Source organism: Contarinia nasturtii, unplaced genomic scaffold, assembly GCF_009176525.2.
Source record: "Contarinia nasturtii isolate CC-2019 unplaced genomic scaffold, AAFC_CNas_1.1 Cnas_scaffold_1240, whole genome shotgun sequence".
Lineage (NCBI taxonomy): Eukaryota > Metazoa > Arthropoda > Insecta > Diptera > Cecidomyiidae > Contarinia > Contarinia nasturtii.
In genome coordinates, this window is record NW_022198581.1 from 307479 (window position 1) to 325787 (window position 18309).

Below are 18309 nucleotides of genomic sequence, written 5' to 3' on the forward strand. Positions count from 1 at the left end.
ATTTACCCAATAACAGTATTTTGTTTTGACACACATAATCTGATAACGTCTAATTCGTTAAATTTGTCAATTTATGGCAAGATTTGTGGTTGTAATTCAATGAAATAACGATGAATATAATCGAATTGAATGCATACTAAATGAACTATTGCCAACAACAGTAGATCGGATGCCGAAAGGCTTAACGATGCACTGAAACCAATCCATATTTGAACAAAATAAACGGATTAAAATGTGGGTATTTTCTCTGTTTCGAATGGTAGCCAAAATTTCAATGGTAATTTCATTTTCCATACTCCAGTCGAATTATACACTTTGATATATGTATAAAACGGTAGTACAACATATGATGCAATCATAAAAAATTATATGCACGAATAACGTAACATAAGATTTGTTGTTAAAAACTACCTTTTAATATTGTACTCTGTTTGCTCATTTACGGATTTTCGGATGAATATCATCCAAAAGGATAAATAACTCTTTTTGTTTCGAACTCGACAGGCAATCGCAATGATTTTACTGAATGTAGTACTTTGGTATGCAATACATGATTGAGCATAACAAAACTCGTTCAAATCGAAATCAGTGGCAATTATATGATAAATAAACTCTACTTGCAATAGTGCAACACAAATCAAATATATAATGTTACACCAAATCGCAACAGATCTAGGGGGTAAACAAACTAGAAAACTAAAAAAATTAATGGTAAGAAAAATTAGCAATACTTAAGCCCGTGTCTCCCCCTAGCAACAGATACACTTGATTTGCATCGTTTTCACTGGTTACACACATCAATTCCAATAAAGTACGGATCACTTTGTAGAATTCACTGGATGATATCACTCTTGATGTCTTGGACATAATTGAATAACTGATTGAATTTTGACAAAATTTACCGAAATTTATAGAGTATCTTTTGGACATGTGATTCAAATTATTTTTCTGAATCAAGAACTTATCTAAAAGCCTTTTTTGGGATATTCATTTGATCTGATAATTGACGATGACAAACAAAAGAGATAGTAGTTGACATTTGACGTGAACATTTTTTATTTCTGGCTCGTTGAATTATTATGAAATAACCGAAAAAGAGTATTGAAGTAACATTACAGGTTAAAAGAAAGAAAATGTAGTTTTTTCGAAATAATTGCCCCTTTCAAAGAAACGTATCATGTAAAAATCTCTTACTTTGAAGTTCAAACATCGTTTGAATATCGAATTTAAATTTCTTTTAGGAATGTAAAACGTCTTTTGTCATAAAAAAAACTTGACGACAGTTGTCCAATTTGAAAAATGACGTTGATTTTTGTTTTGTGTTTTAAAAAAAACTCCTAATCACTCAAAAAGTACATTCTATGAAAGGATTATGACCAACTTCATTGTTTGAGTCGCTTAAGGGTTGTCGTATGGGTTTTGGAACAAAAACCATATACTATACATTACACAAGTCATTGTTTGACCGGAAGTCAGACACAACTTCATAAATATTTGATATGCACAAAATATGGGCTGTGCATTACTATTTCATAATTAATTTCCACTCGAATTTGTTTCCACTTCTCTGTTCATTTCATTTAATTTGGTCAACATTTTGATTCGATGCGATGAAAAAGATAAACAGCAATTGTACGCACGCTACCATCGACATTTTGCTAATCGCACCAGGCCATACAATGCGAACCGGGGTAGTGTATGTTGGTGAAGGTGTGTACTGGCACTGTAATATTCCGGCAATGATGGTCATTAATATTGTGTACGCGAAGGGTTAAATGGCGCATAAATATAACGTTCTCTGGTTATATCGATTCCGATGACCGATAAACTTTTCATATCAAGATTTCATTTCAAATATGAAATGGATAAATTAACCTCTAAAATGAATGTAGAGGATGCGTGAGCGCTAGCACGAGCCAGTAATTATAATTAGCAGTTTACTTAAAGTACAGCTAACGATAAAATATGATGGCGAAAATGGTTTCGAATTCGTTCAAAAAGAGTGAAAACAATATGTGCACCCACCAATGGCACAAACATTTCAAATGTAATCAATACGGTACGAAATGCGTCATGTGAATTTGCACAGAGAATAACACGTAAAAATCAGTTAAGTTACATTTGGAATTGATGATCGGTGCGAAAGTCATTACTATCCTTTTAATGGCATGTAAACCTTATTAAGACCGATTTCACGCACAACAGGACATCTAGAAAGGACAACGCGTAATATGAAGAAATAAAAGCACGCACACACACACACTCACAAGTTCAATACCTTTTTCCAATTTCCTATTTACTACTAATCATCATCGGTTTCCATAGAAATAAGCATAAGACTATTTGAAAAGGATTGGCCATTTGCTTCGATTTCTTGAACAATAAAATTGTGAATTTGGTGTTAGTCTTTCGTTATGTACTGAACGCCATCGAAATCAAATCGCCCGTATTTTGAACAATCATCATCTAGAGACCACTGAACGGATGTGAGTGGTGTGGGCGAACGAGTGAGAGAGACTTTAATGGCAATTTTGTGACTATTTCGAATCATACGGCAAACGGACCAGTTAACAGTATATAAATATTGGAATCGGTTATGTAATTGCTTAGGCGCGCACATCGTACGCATTTTTATCGAAACATTTTGCTATTTATATATACAGAAGCATACAATACATTCAGATCCCTGTTTGGCGATTACCGTACGCATTGGTGCTTTATTCGTTGTTTCTAAATGGCTTTCAATTCTGACTGTGCATGTCTATGTTCTGTGTATGTGTTTTTCTGGCATAAGCAATGAACAAAGGGTGAGTTTGCAACGCTGGACAACATCAGTATAATACGGCAAACATATTTTAATGATTGCGCGTAAAGCAAACTACAGATTAAATGCGTATGCATTGGCTATGGCTGGTTCATGCCAGGCATTGAATTGTTTTCTCGTCATATTACGGCTTGCTGGCACAACAAATTGCTCATATTTTCATGTGGCGACGATGTAATATAAAGTGCATTTCGACAGTCCCTATGATTCGGATAAAAAATTTCCATTGAAATTCGACGATAATGAAAAGGCATATTGATGAAATTTCGAAATCGAAGTGTTCACCTGGAATGATTGGCATCGAATACAATATTATGCAATGCAAAAGATTCACAATACCATATTGTTAGCACAATAACACACTAATCCTTTGCTTTATCCAAATTTCGTTCTTCTTTCATTCGTTTTCATTGAAAACGGGCTCTCTGTTCATTTCAATCGTTTCCATTGTCTAAAACAGAAAAAGCACATAAAGAGAGAGAGAGAGAATCACGCAGAACAATGGGGTACTCTTTCAAATGGACATGATTTATGAAATGGACACACACTCACAAATACATAGATACGAAACGGATAGGTGCACGGATCATTTATGAAAGAGGAAAAAAAAAATGACCGATACGAATGAACGCAAAAACAGAAATAAAAACCCATTCATTTTGATCTACTGTAATGGGTGAGTGAGAGAGGCAAATTCAGAAGGGAGTCGCCGGCAACAACAACAACAACGAAGAAATTGAATAGAATGCATGTGTTTCTCTGTTTTTGTGCAAAGCGATATTGTTACATATGCGAGCCAGAGATTATTTAATGCGCTTTGCGAAAGGATGGACATAAATCTTCGAGTCGACAAAATGCATGTGTTCCAATCGAACAAAACAATAACAATCGAATCTTCCAGAGTCAAAAAGAAAAAAACAAAAAACCATCGAAAGAAGAAGAAGAAGCATGTACGAAACTATAAAAAAGCGAAAGAGATAAGACACTATAGAAGAAATTCATTTGATTTCAACATCAACACCATCCAAACTCGAAAAATGAAAGTGAGAATTGATGCTTCCGTTTCAAAGAGTAATATTAAAGCAGAACGAAATGATTTTCACTAAAGATGAAGCCCATGGAAATGGACACAGCAATTAACAAAGGAAAAGTCTATATCATCACAAGCAAAATCCAGCGGCCACTCAAAAAACCATAGCAAATCAAGACCCCCCTGTGCCCATGTATGCAAAGAATCAAAGCAGTTATGTACGTGGCGGTGAGCATCCCAATTTTATACTGAATGAAAATGAAAATATCTACATTTTAACTGAAAAAATTGGAGTTTTCTATTCTTTATTTGTGAAATCGAATAATTTTTATTGAATAATCTCTTTATTTATCAATTTAAATATACATTTTTTTTTACCAAACTTTCGTTTTTTTCACGTGAATGTGTATGTTATTAGATCAAATCATCCATCAAATGGTTGATTGGCTGAATTCAATCAGCAATTTGTTGCTTTTTGTAAATTTTGCTTTCGATTTAAAGTTTCAGCATCGTCCAAATCATCAAGATCTTCTTCGTTAAACAGTGTTGATTCTGAACGCGACGAATACGTGCTAAGATCTTCTGGTTCGATTTGTTCCGATATTGGTGTCATTTTAATGGCATCTTCCTTAAGCATGCGTAAAATGTTACGCGGATCATTCGATTTATGTGTATTTCGTTTTTCGCTACTTTCTAAATTTGATTCAACGCTTAAATCAAGCGGCATTTCATGGCTCGGGTTCGTTTGTTGGGCCGCACGTTGTTCCATTTTAAAATGTTTGAGTAGTGGTGCATTTGATGTGCTCAAATCTGATGATCGTTCACTAGTTTCTGATCGGGATGCTATTGAATTATTTTCCAATGAAATGGCCGGCGATGTGGCCGGTGTCAATGGTGCATTTGCACATTTATGATTTACTAAATGATGACTGTGTCGAAAGCTGGCATTGCATGTTTCGCAACGATATGGTTTTTCATCTTTATGAATTATCATGTGGGCTTTGAGTTGATTCGAATCGGAATATTTGCAATTACATTGATCACATACGTATGGTTTTTCACCAGTGTGCACACGTAAATGACGTCGCAAATTGGCCACTTGCACAAATTGTTTGTCACAATATTTGCAATGATACGGCTTCTCACCGGTATGTAGACGCATATGTGTTTTCAAATGATGATCGCGTGTAAAACGTTTGTTGCAAATTTCACAGGCGTATGGCTTTTCACCGGTGTGAGTGCGTTCATGATTTTGGAGTACATGTTTGTAGCCAAATGATCGGTTACATGTTTGGCATGTGAACGATTTATCACGTGTTGGCTCTTTATTTGGTGTGGCACGAATTGTTGATAGTGATTGATGCTTCATCGAACCAATTGACTGTGGTGATGAACCAGATGTTTGCGGACTTATTGAGCTCCGACTAATATGTCTTTTTAAATCATCTTGCATATTTAATTTGTAATTGTTATTTGTAAGCTCTTCGCTGGTTGTCGTTGGTACGATGTTATTGTTGTTTTTCACACTTTTTATGCTGAGCGCAGATGAAATGGGCGAAATTGGCGGCGATGCAACAGCCATTGGGGGCAATTGCCATGAGAAAAAAGATGGATGTGGATAGAGTTTTGAAAGTAATGCGGCTGCAGTTTGGTTGGCAGCAAACATTTGCGGTGTTAGCATACCGATCGATGTAAGACCTGAGTATAAATTGGATGTTTCGTGCATACCAGCATTTGGTAATGTTGCACCAACCAATGATGCTGGTGATAACGGTGATGATTTGTTTAATTCGTCATGATCATACTTCATATTCGATAAGAAACTGGCTTGGAATGCAAGTGAGGCATCTGTACACGAGACGGAAGAAAGGATATTTTTGGTTGGTTACAACTTTTATTGAAAAACTTTGTGGCAAAAATTGTACGAATATTTTCTATGAACCCACACACCACAAAAATATGTGGAAAATAACGAAATTTTGAAAATTTCAAAAATAAAGGTTGGAAAAAACTTACTTCTTGCATTTTGTTCTTGTAAAAGGCTCAGCGCTGACATTGACATGATGCTTGCTTTCTTGTCTTCCAACAGAACTCGATTTTAATAATTTCGTCAAATTTTATAAAATAGTATTCACTAAGTTTATTTCACCAAATTCATAATTATTCTCAATGTTCCTTAATTTTTTTTTTCTTGTTTCGTTTATATATATATATATAATTTCTTTGAATTTGTTACGAAAACTTAGTTTATACTTTATTTAAAATGTTGTATTTGAAATTTTTTTACTTTTGTCGATGTATAACAGAAAATAATGAACAAAAATCCAAAAATAAAACTCAGTATGTGAACCAATTTAATGCCAAAACATAAATGAGCTATTTTTCAAACCTACACCTACTAATATCGATGTGCGACCAATAGTCCTCGCAATAACATGCGACAATAACACCGTAATAGCAGCAATAACAAGAAAAGCAACAAAAATAGAGCAAGAAACTGCACGTTTGCTTCACTTTACCCTGTACACTTCTTCCTCCGTTAAAATATGGAAAAGGAAAATAAAAGGAATAGAAAGATGCATTCGTAGGTATGCAAACACACATACACCATGACATAGAAGATTTTCATTTAATTTGCTACACTTAAACTCACCATCGATCGATTGTCGCTGATTCGTAATTTTTGCACGATAATCTATTTATGAATGATACGATGATTTAAATAACATTTTTTCATTCGATTGGAATGTGTGTTCCAATTTTCGTTCAGAAAATATGTAACTTCTCTGCAAGCGCAATACAACGGGTCTTCGTAGAAATGTAAACGATTAGGTGAAAATATGTAAAATGTGTAACAAATGTGCCAAAAAAAGATACAACCAAAGAACTACAGAAAGTGACAAGCACCCTCATCTAAGAAGACAAGAAAAGTTCATTAAAGAAGACAATTTTTGCAAACGAAATGATAATTCAATCAAAGGGACAATGAACAATTTTATTACAACCATAAAAAAATCGTCTTAATCTTGTTAAAAACATATCATTTGAATCCCTTTTGTTCTTCTACAGCAATATGCAAATCATAAAATAGACCATGTACACATTTGAAACGAGTTTAAATAAACACATGTCAGGTAAAGAGAAAAGTAAAGTAAACGCACTGGAAAAGCAATACTTCAAATTCCAGGGAATATCGTCAGATAGATTTAACAACTTATGTGAATCGATGCAATGGATTAGTGAAAATATAGTTTATTTAACCTGATAAATTCATCTGGCAGTATTCCCTACCCAAATGTATGCACATTTTTTTGGTGCAAAAATATTCATGCAAATGTCCATGTTGTAAATGCACTTTTCTAAGCAGAAAAGAAAACAAATCATAAACAAAACTGAACGCATTTCGACTAAGCAAAACACAAAAATAAAAGAATCAATACTTTTTTGTCTCTCCTTCTATAAAATAAACAAACAGTCAACGAATTTTTGGGAGCAAACCAAAGTGGAAAGTGTGATAGCAAAGGGAATATTTCGGCCATTTGTTATGGCCAGAGTTAAAAATGTATGCTAAAAATATATATTAGTCTTGCTGCTTAAAAATCCGATTGCTTATACACAAATTATCTGCAGTCCATATTTACACTTAAACATTGAACTGATTAAATTGGACTGATTTTGTTATCATCGTTTTTGGAAAATTTCTTAATTTCAAATATTCACCGTTGACACTGCATTTTAATTTTTGTCTGTTTTTTTTTTTATTGCGATATTTTATCAAAATTCTTGCAAAATAAGAGACATTTGTGTGGGAGTTGCTTTGTTTTGGATTTTTTTATTCGATTGTAATTCAGTCGGTAATATCCGCTACTAGAAAAGTTGAACGTTATAATAAGGTGATAAATATCCATGATTAGATGGTATTTACGTGTTTTAGCACGAATTCTAAAAGAAGATTTATGACGAAAGATTGGCAAAGTAACGAGAAATGGATGAAAAAAATGAAGATTTTGAAGAAATCAAGATTGGTTTGATGTGTACAAGCGGTCTTCGATTATATTTAAAAAAAGAAATTTTCAACCGAATGTTGAGCATATTAGATTCAAAGAATTTTGATAATACTTATGAAATAGCTCTTGATGTTACGATTTTGTTATAAGTATCTTATGTATGGACCATGCATATCGAACATCATAGAATCAGAGCTATAAATAAGATTCACAACAGATATTGGAATGAACGGAAAGAAATTGATATCAGACAATATATTGAACTAACTGGTCAATTGAGCTGACAGTACGTTAGCCAGCTAAATGGGCTAAAACAATAGAAGTGACTCATCATTATAACAATAACTTTGATTGTTTTAGCCCATTTAGCTGGCTAACGTACTGTCAGCTCAATTGACCAGTTAGTTCAATATATTGTCTGATTGATATCAATCGACCAAACGAAAGAGCTGAATTTTTTTCTAAAATGTCTATAAAACAATGTACGTTGAATATACTTAGCTTCTTCTAAAAAAAATCTCAACCCCAAATGGATTCTTCAAAAATTTATGAAATTCCAGAATGTGTAGTTATTCTATCATAAAATTTCTATCAAATGGGAATTGAATAGTTCAATTCATTATTTTATGTATTTAAAATATATTTTCATAAAAAATTGATAAAAAAATGTAAAAATACATAGATATAACCACCAGGGGTGTTCTAAATATACATTTAAAACAAGAACACGGAAATGAAGCTCCTTTTTTTGAAATGGATTTCGAAAAAAATTCGGATTTTTTCTTCATCGAAACGGATTGGATTTAAAACGGTAATTAAAATACAAAACCAACACGACAAAAAAATTACGCTACAAAAAAAGTTGTAAAAGTGAAATCGATCCGAATGCCACACATATATTAATGAAGGAAAAAAACACTCCGGAAAAAATCATCACTAATCTAAATTTGGCGATTTGTACAAAACTAGTTAAAAAGAGGCTGAAATATAAAAAAAGGATGTGATGAAGCAATCCTACGTTCACACGAAAATACAGACGCATAAAATCCTATGAGCTGAGATTAAATGTTCATTATCCAGATGTGTCATTTGAATATCCTGCGAAAAAAAACTGTAACCGTCCGTTGTGAAGCTGAAAGGAAAGGAAAAAAGACCGAACACACTGCCTGAACTGAATGAAAACTTGCGAGTTAGAGGGAAAAAACAGTAAATGAGAGAATGATGAACATATGAAAACTGGGTGAAACAAGGATGAATATTAATTTATAATGTCTTTATGGTATAACGGTCTTTATCTTTCAGTTTTGTGGCATTGTTTCGTCAGTTTTGTGGCATTTTGCGTTGCGCGATGCGCAGCTCACAATAATTAATCAATCGATTTTGGAGAAAGTTTTTTTTTGGTAAGGCGTGAGGCAACAAGCGAAGAAAGAACGGTGGTAATGAAGCCAGCGACGTTGCCGTTAACAAGGCACCGGAAATACCAGTGTGTCACTTGTAGTTATGCGTTCCAGACAAAATGTTTCGTTAATTAAAACACATGAATTGTGAAATATAATTATGATTATTCGGTTGTAGAGCCTACAACGACCGCATAACGATTTGCATTGATGGAATTGTGGTATGTGCCATGGTTTTGTTGCACGGCATTCTGGTTTCAATTTATATAAACATTGAAGAGCCTCTCGCCCAAGGTGAAATATACGTATATGTTGCGCAGCGATGTGCGCACATGTGCAATGATCGACGACTACAACGATGATGATGAAATGAGTCCTCGGAAAAAGAACGGTTTTCAGAAGAAAGAGTCACTCAATCTTCAACCGAATAATTTTTTGGTTATTCCATTTCAAATATCATTTGGTTTTTGAAGATCACATTTTATGCTCACATTAGATTTGAAAAAAGGGAAGGAAATGCTGCAACTGAAGCAGTTCGTGTCGCTGAATTCCAACGCAGAATGATTGATTTGAATAAAATTCATATAATTAGACAAATTTTCGGCATTAAAGCATGTGGCAACAAGAGATACTACCGGAAAACAAATACGATTTTTTTTCTTCCATCGAAATGTATTGGTAACATTTTTCAAACGGTTGTTCAAATCGATATATTCCTTTCACGTCGGTCACATCTTTATAAGGAACACTTGTGATTTTTCTTTCTGTTCCGTTTGAAAACAGCTTTATGCAACCCGAAAAAATGAGCAAATTTCATGCAATTCACATAATCCGAACTTAAATAAATACTACTTCATCGTTCTCAAGAGTTGAGCATATCGGCTTGGCAAAAACCAGGTCATAAATAAACATGCAATAAGATAATAATCCCAAAACAGAAAATCGGAATTTCTCTGTGTGTTTCCGTTTGATTTAAAAACGACAGCAAAATATAGAGAGAGAAAATACTCTTTTCTACCCGCTCATCCTTGAATTTTTGTTTTGGTTCCCACTCGAGTGAAAAAGATTCGACTGCGAGAAAAATAAATATGTTTTTCTACCACTTTTTTGACAAATGTTTTGCCCGAAATGGAAACAAACAACAAATTTGAAAAATGAAACTTCCAAACGATATTTTTTTTTCTTCTCTTCTCGCTCTCTCTCTACTTTTTGCTTGGTTCCGAAAATGGGATGAAAGAAAAAAAAACTCTATGATTTCCTGAACATATAAAGTTATTGGTGGCAAAATTTAAGATAAACACTTATCTTAAACTATTAGAACTAAACTCTATGACGTTTTTATTTCTTTTTCTTGAGTTTGTCCTCAAACATGAGACCAGTTTTATGATTAACGGAAAATCATTTCGGCGATTCGGTCGGTGAAACAGGTTTCACACACACACACACGCACTCATGATATCATATGTGGGAAAAAAATGAGCACGTCGCGACCAATTTGAAATTACCGACCGGATCTGAATCACGGAAATTTGCTCTTTCCGACAACAAGACCGAGAGACGGTTGAACGAACATTTTTCGATTGGAACAACGAGAAAAATGAAAGTGTCGCATATAATTTCATATCGCACTATTTCATACGCTATATTTATTTATGTTGATTTTATATATGCTGTGAAATGTATTCTTCATTGAAAACAATGCACATAAATGCATCTTCCATTTGATACAAAAATGACCATCAAAAAATGTTAAAGAAAACGTTAAAATAATATGTTATTTTAAAAAAACACACACTTTACAAATTTCTTCTTCTAATCAGCAACGAATAAACGCCACATTTTTACTAGTTTCTTGATTGATCAAAAGTATCAAACATTTGATAACAAATGAAAAATGGCTAAAGAAATAACAGAAAAATCCATCAATTGTAGAACAAAAATGGAATTGAATGCTCAATTTTAAGACCAAAAATCGAATTTTTCAAATAAACCAAATTCTTGAAAAAAAAAAATGACAAATCTAACGATATTTTCTATAAAGATGTGACCAGATTTAATATATTGTGTCGTCCAGCATTTGGTCTCAGTGTCGCCTTGTTTCGCAATTTGAAAGGAAAGAGAATGCCATACAACAAAAACTCGATAAAAATTTCATGGAATCTATTCTTTGTTTCCGTCGTTGTTATTTTTCCCCCCCCCAAAAAAAAAATCGATAATGTACATTTGAAATTTACGAGCAACTAGAAGAGTTGAGCATTCAAAGGATGGTCATTGTTGTGTGTTCCTTTACTTTATTCGTCTCGTTTCATCATGAGGAGGAAAAAATCAAAAAAATGACCCGATCAGACATAAGGATACGTGTTGTGCAACCACTGACTGACTGTTGGCGATTTGGTTCGGTCCAATTTCATTATTTGTTTTTCACTGGCATTGTGGCGTTGCACACACATTTATAGCATGCACCCTGAGCATCATAATGAATAGTTACAGACTTTATTGATGTTCGATACTTTTTTTAGAACAAACACCCAGCAAGAGACCTATTGAGTTTTGGTAACAATGCAAAAAAACACACACATACAATAAAATTCTAGTGCAAGAATTTTGGTGCACTTTAAGTTTAAAAAAAGGATGTTGACAAAAAAAGGCATTGATTACAAAAAAACCCATCTAAAAACAAAAGCAAATGGTCAACGTACGTTGCCAGAGATAGACGAGAGGATATTGTTGTGTTGATTAAAATGCAATTGATATTGATGAAAATGTGTGCCATATATTCTATTCAACATTTTTCTCATTCGTCGAAGGAAAGGACAAAAAACATAAGATAATGAACACCTTCACATTGTGAGTTCTAATCATGAGGCCTCAGATAAACCATATATATCTTTCCGTTGAAGTCGAAATCAAAACCCATTGCATTACCTGAAATTGACGTCATCGACTGTCGCCAAATAACCACACTGAATGCGCTCTCCTTTTCTCTGAATTTGGCAATTCACAGCGAGACATCGTATATTCAGTGCGAACAGAGAGAAATAAAAGATTAGTTATTTTAATGGACTGATTGATTTCAACATGGATGGCGGGAAGCACTGCAAGCGTGATGAGGGGTTAGTTATTCACAAATGTCGAATTTGAATAAATGTTACGTGAAATTCACGTAAATGTTATGAATTTTCTATACTATAATGCATCGATGCATTTTGGCTTGAGAAACGAGTGTATGCGAGAGAGAGAGAGACCCCCTTGAACGCATCAACAGCCAGCGACCGAAACAAAAATCGAGGGAAAATTTGGCTAGTTTTCTATTGTTATACTCTTTATGTGATCTCATTTCGATTTCGATTCAATTCAGAGCGTTCCGCATTGGCTTAAAATATATAAAGAGGACGAAAACATTTTTTCCCATTTTTTTTTTGTTTCATTTCGATCAAAAATGTTGCCAATGAAACGGAAATTCTCCCTTTGCACCCTTCTCTGGTCAGTTTACAGACGATAAATGTACACATATACACGCATATACGCAATTTTGTGTCAGTCGTCCGTTTCACATACACATACAGTAGGTAGTAGTAATAATGTATTTCTCAACCAGTTCTAATATAATCATGTGTTTAAATGCTGAACTTTTTTTTCGTTATTTCAAAGGCAAAAACAGCAAATTGAAATTGGAGAGTGCACACCAAACCAAATGTGAAATGGAAAAATCGGAAAACGAAGCCGAATTGCATGTGTCCAAGAAAAGGGCGAAAAAAAAATGAAATAATAGACACAATAGAAAAGTGATGGCCAATAGACATAGACATAGAGATAGATAGAGAGAGAGAGTTAAAGATTCGAGCAGTTGGTCAAATTCCTTGAAGACAAAACACATAAAAATCGATTCTGACGTTTTTGAATTTAGTTTTTTTTCTTCGTCTTCAGTTCGTAATCGTCATCATCATCATCATCGTCGTCGTCGTCATTGCCGGCTTCCATTATTGCTGATTTAAGAGGATTTTCTTATCTTTTGAATGCATGCTGCTGGTGCACACGTTTTCATCTTTGTTTCTCTCATTCTTGTGCAAAATAACGTAACAAAATGCAACTCAATCGCCACTCATGTGTCTATATCCCTGTTTGTCGAGTGCAGTCGGTTCAAATACGCATTCAATTCGATGGCAATATGGTAGGCGAACCAGCCATTATTTCGAAATGTGTTCATGATGCTGAAAACCCGTTGAGCCATTTGCAATAATGGGCAACACATGTACTGCATTTCGTCTCTTATGCTTTTGGCGCGCGATCGAGATATGCAATATTATTTCATCTGGTCAATACTTGGAATGAACTTTTGTTAGTTTGTATCAAATATATTTTCTCGTCTTTTGTATCGATCGGTACACAATCAATAATTGTAGAAATGTTGAATTTATTGACGGAATGATCAGGTAAACGGACCATGGAATGGAGTAAAAATCGATAAAGGATCATCATTTCGTAAAGTCACCTGAATAGAATTTTGCAATGGGTAAAATTTATTGGTCGTTGGTAATGCCGAAGCGATCCGGTAAAAGGCTGGGAAAAAAAGATACCAAACTGATTGAATCTCGATAGTTTTGCACAGAGAGACGAAATGCGTTGAGTCATTGTTGTGTTTCACCAGAGCCAAAACTGTTTAATATAATTTCTCTGAAGCTTTTGTTGTACAATAAATGATTTTCAAAAGTGAAATAGTAGAAGATGAGCAGAATTTTCTTTCTTCTCTTCTTTTTTCTTGCAAAAGAGAATATTTTTGATAGGTCATTAATATTGTTTATCGGTTATGTAGTTTTGTTTGGACTGTGAGACAATTTGAGTTTTTCTTCTTTTCCATCTTCTTTCTAATATTTGGCAAAGATCAGTGCAATTGTTGATTGTTTAATACTTTTCATCTTCAACTCGCTCTCTATTTTTTTTTAGATTGATGCACATTTTATGCGCTTAGCAAATTCACAAATGGGAAAAGAAAAAAAAAACATTATTTGACAAAATAATAAATGGATGCAATGCAAAAGAAAGAAATGAATCATGCACACAAAAGATTGCTCTTTTTTTATATGTGTGCGTATTGCAACAGGAAAGCAATTTATGAACGATTTCAGCAATTACAGGTACACAAAGCACAGTAAAAATGAGTAATTATGAGATTACAAAAGTGCTGCGACCACCATAAAAACCAGCAACATTGATGTAGCCTGGAAAAATATGAAAGTAAGTCGAAACTCTATACTCTTGAATAAATTGATTTTCTCATTCTTGTTGCTCGTTGTGAAAGTCTCAATGTCACAGAGTTGTTTTTTCTATTTTCTTCTCTTTCCTTTTGCAAACAAAAAAATCACATTAAAAAGAATTAAACGTAATGTACACGAAGTAAACCAATATGGATAATTGGATTTGAGTGAAAGAAGAAGACGATGAACCGGAGTTTTGAATAACCAAAATTTCAACTCACGACGAAAGAAAAACCTATTTCCATACCATTCATATGAAACCAATCAAAACCATTTTTGACCTCCAAATGGTACTCGTTTCAGCCCTATATCTATCTATCTATCTATATATTTTTGTTGATTTGACATAAAAGTACCTCTGATAAACATTATTTTTCAGTTTGTTTTTGCTTAATCATTTTGAAAAGTTTTGCAACATTTTTTAAAGTTTTAAAAAATTTAGTGGAAAATCATCCATTTCAATTTTCGGCCACATTTAAATGACACACATCGAATTCCCATACGAAATGCTATCCATTATCGTATCGAGTTGGTAAAACCACCTTTGATTCCCACGTGAATCCGTATGATAAGTTGTGACCACCATATTCAACGCCTATATTGGTGGCGTCGTTGAAAATTTGAACATGACGCAATTGCCAATCATTTTTCTACTCACTTACAAATAGCAAATTGTCAAAAAAAACTAGCACATGATAAACATACAACGAATAAAATCAAAACACGATTCGTCTCAAGTACTGGAGTTTTTCATGTGATGCATCGTTCGAATGTACTTGATTCCCCACGGGCTTGATTTTTTACACTTTGCAAATCGAACACGTTTTTCTTTTTATAAGTCCAGTTTTTTTTAAACTTCTAAAGCGCCAATGTGACAATGTTGATTTCAGCAGCAACAACAACAAAAAGTTTAAAACCAAACAATATTTACATTATGCACATAGCAATCCATGAAAATATTGAAGACTTTTTCAACGACAAAACAAACTTTTTAATTCCATTGGAATTTATCGAAATAAGATAAACTTCCAGCATTCGCATTTCATTTATTAAATAAATTCTTTCGTAATTGAATTCAATTCGAATTGCATGAATACGAGGGGAAAAACGACAGTTTCATAAAATGAGAGGAATATATTCAAAACAGGAAGGTTATAAAGAGTTTGTTGAAAAATCAAACATCATTAAAGTAGTTAGATACTGAAATAGTTTTTTGTTCAGTCATGAGAAAACTACTTCAGACAAACTTTTCGTCGAAAAAAAAACTTGACTTGACTAAGTATGAAAAATGTTGCATGAATTCGCTTCTGGTGATTCAAAATGATTTAATTAGGATTTTACCGGTATATGCACAGCATCATGAAATAATGATGTTAGCAAACATTTCTTTTTAAATTCAGAAATATTCGCGTTTGTTGCTGGAGAAAAGTTTCCTTTTTTTATGAATTCAAGAACAAATCAGATAAACACAAACAATCTCCAAAGGTGGACATATTTCAATGAAGCAATTTATTTTACATTAAATGTTAATCGATCAAGAATGCTTATAGTCAGTTTGAAATTTGGTCTGATTTAACAAAAAAAAAATCGTATTTTGGTTGGAAAATAATTTTGTTTTAGATAAATTTAACGAAATTTTTACATATTGCCTAACCATGCATGGTATTTCTTAATTTCACATCAAATTTTGAATTTCCGATACAAATTCATCGAGTTTAAAAGAAAAGTATTTTAAAGATCGGTTTACAGATTTACAGATTTCAATACAAGCTTTCAACGAATTGTAAAAACAATTCAATTTCATTGTAATAGATGTCGCCACATGCTAACAATATTTCACGTGAGTGGCACGAACTTTCTAGACGTTGTCAAAGTGGCGAACAGCTAATTGAGACTATAAAACATCTGTAACGCATGCATTTTTCTCTTTTAGTGTAAAACTCCATATCTTTTTTTTTTCTTCAAATTTATTGGTTGAACGAAAAAAAAAAACAGTATTGACCATTTTCGCACTATACAATAAATGATAGGCATTGAAGCGCAACTGCAGGAAATTTAATTGACGTAAGCTTTATTGCGTGACAATAACGAAACGTATGTTGTTAGTTTGATTTATTTTGAACGAAAGAGCAATAGTAAATGGCAGTGCGAGAGTGAGATAACAACGGTATGTATGTTTGTATATATGAGTGTGTGTTTTCCGCACAAAAATAACATCGTTCCATTCAATCGTCATTCTCAAAACGAAACGGTGATACTTAACAATTATATGCAACAGAGAAATTGGCAAAACATTGAAAAATCGACAAATTTCATGGGAAAGAGATAGAGAGAGTTGTCAATAGTCTAGACAGTTTTACAACGATATACGTGTGTGTTATCCGGAATCGTTTGTGAATAAATATTTCGAGTGTTTAATCGTCTTTAATCATAGAAAATTGATTATAAGTTGTATCACTGAAGCAAAAAAAAAAAAGAGTATCGGCATTGCACAAAACCGAAAAGAGAGCGAAAGAGACTTTACAGAGCAATTTGCAAGTGTTTGTAAAGTCGGAAGCAAAAAAAAAATCGAAACGAAATACAAAAAATACACACACAATATTTCGATCTTTCGAGAAAGTGCATTAATGCTATTGTAATTATATCGAATAGGCAAAAACAGTACGCGTCGAAACCGGCATAATATTCGTGTGGTATTTTATAAAAAAAACAGCGGTGACCAACTCCAAACCATAACAACAACGCAAAATAAGGTAAAAAGGAAGAGAAAAAAATGGCACAAATCGATGACAGTATCATATGGGCGATTAAAAACGGCGATTTGGATCAAGTAAAGGAGCTCATCGAGCAGAATGGTTTCAACGTGAATCAACAGATTACAACACGAGCTCCCATTCATTATGCGGCCGACTATGGCCAAAGTGATGTGCTGCGATATTTGATTAACAAAGGGGCCGACGTCAACGTGAGTATTCATTTATATTTTTTCTCTCGGTGTTTTTTATTCATCCATGCGTCTCGTGTAAGTGTGCCTCTATTGAATAATACCTTTTTTATAATAGACCCGTGATAAACATGGTATCACTCCAATATTGGCAGCAACTTGGGAAGGCCATACCAATTGTGTTCGAATCTTGTTGGAAAATGGAGCTGATAAAAGTATTACTACTCCCGATGGTATGTAAATTGGAATTAAAACTTTTGTGTTATTTGTTTTTTTTAAATTTATTCATTTTTTATTTAATTCAGGTACTAGCCTAATAGACGCGGCCGAAAAACAAGAAGTTAGAGACTTACTTTCTTAATTTGCCACATCAACGATATAGAAAATTAAAAAAATATGAAATGTCTATCAGTCTTCAGTAAAAAAAAGATCACAACTCATACATACAAAATGTGAGAGTATAATATAAACAAATAATTAAGTAGACTCTTTTTTTTCAATAATAACCCAAACGAAAAGTTTATTCATTTGAAAGTGAAACGCAAGTGAAACCGAAAGCACATATTCAGCGAAAATATGAGTTTTTGTGATTATTCGCATTAAAACTAGTAATCATTTTGACTTCGTTTCAATAACGATATGTTGCCGCTGCCTACTTGCTAACAAAACTAAAAAATCACGCACTCAGAAAATGGGCACGAAACCACACGTTTATTTTTTGTGTTCACGTCATTCAAAATGCACTCAAAACTTACTTTCGTTATCATTTCATTCGCGTGTTTTTGAATGCTAACACTGAAAAAACGATGCAAACACTCAATCTCAATCACCAATTATGAGATTGCATTTCTA

At 33.5% G+C, this 18309-nt stretch overlaps 2 protein-coding genes across 3 annotated transcripts; one reads left to right on the forward strand and one right to left on the reverse strand.

The window, feature by feature from the left end:
* Positions 1–4257: 4257 nt before the first annotated feature.
* Positions 4258–6036, reverse strand: LOC116345297 (protein krueppel-like). Its single transcript, XM_031774545.1, has 2 exons — positions 5871–6036; positions 4258–5702 (listed from the first exon to the last, which is right to left on the reverse strand). The coding sequence occupies exons 1-2, from the start codon at positions 5914–5916 to the stop codon at positions 4312–4314; spliced, it is 1437 nt and encodes a 478-aa protein (XP_031630405.1). The 5' UTR covers positions 5917–6036; the 3' UTR covers positions 4258–4311.
* A 10380-nt stretch (positions 6037–16416) lies between these two features.
* On the forward strand, positions 16417–17885 carry LOC116345336 (myotrophin). Of its 2 annotated transcripts, none has more exons than XM_031774605.1 (4): positions 16417–16577; positions 17166–17478; positions 17576–17690; positions 17763–17885. In XM_031774605.1, the coding sequence occupies exons 2-4, from the start codon at positions 17287–17289 to the stop codon at positions 17816–17818; spliced, it is 363 nt and encodes a 120-aa protein (XP_031630465.1). In that variant the 5' UTR covers positions 16417–16577; positions 17166–17286; the 3' UTR covers positions 17819–17885. The 2 variants fall into 2 exon arrangements, with proteins under 2 accessions (XP_031630465.1, XP_031630464.1); XM_031774604.1 differs by having other exon boundaries at positions 16567–16680.
* Positions 17886–18309: the final 424 nt, after the last annotated feature.

Excerpts from the sequence above, each read along its gene's own strand:
- LOC116345336 (XM_031774605.1), top strand. The coding sequence starts at position 17,287 with ATGGCACAAATCGATGACAGTATCATATGGGCGATTAAAAACGGCGAT. Across the intron at positions 17,479-17,575 it reads ACAAAGGGGCCGACGTCAAC|ACCCGTGATAAACATGGTAT; the intron begins GTGAGTATTCAT and ends TTTTTATAATAG. Across the intron at positions 17,691-17,762 it reads AAGTATTACTACTCCCGATG|GTACTAGCCTAATAGACGCG; the intron begins GTATGTAAATTG and ends TATTTAATTCAG.
- LOC116345297 (XM_031774545.1), bottom strand. The coding sequence starts at position 5,916 with ATGTCAATGTCAGCGCTGAGCCTTTTACAAGAACAAAATGCAAGAA. Across the intron at positions 5,703-5,870 it reads ACAAGAACAAAATGCAAGAA|ATGCCTCACTTGCATTCCAA; the intron begins GTAAGTTTTTTC and ends TCTCGTGTACAG.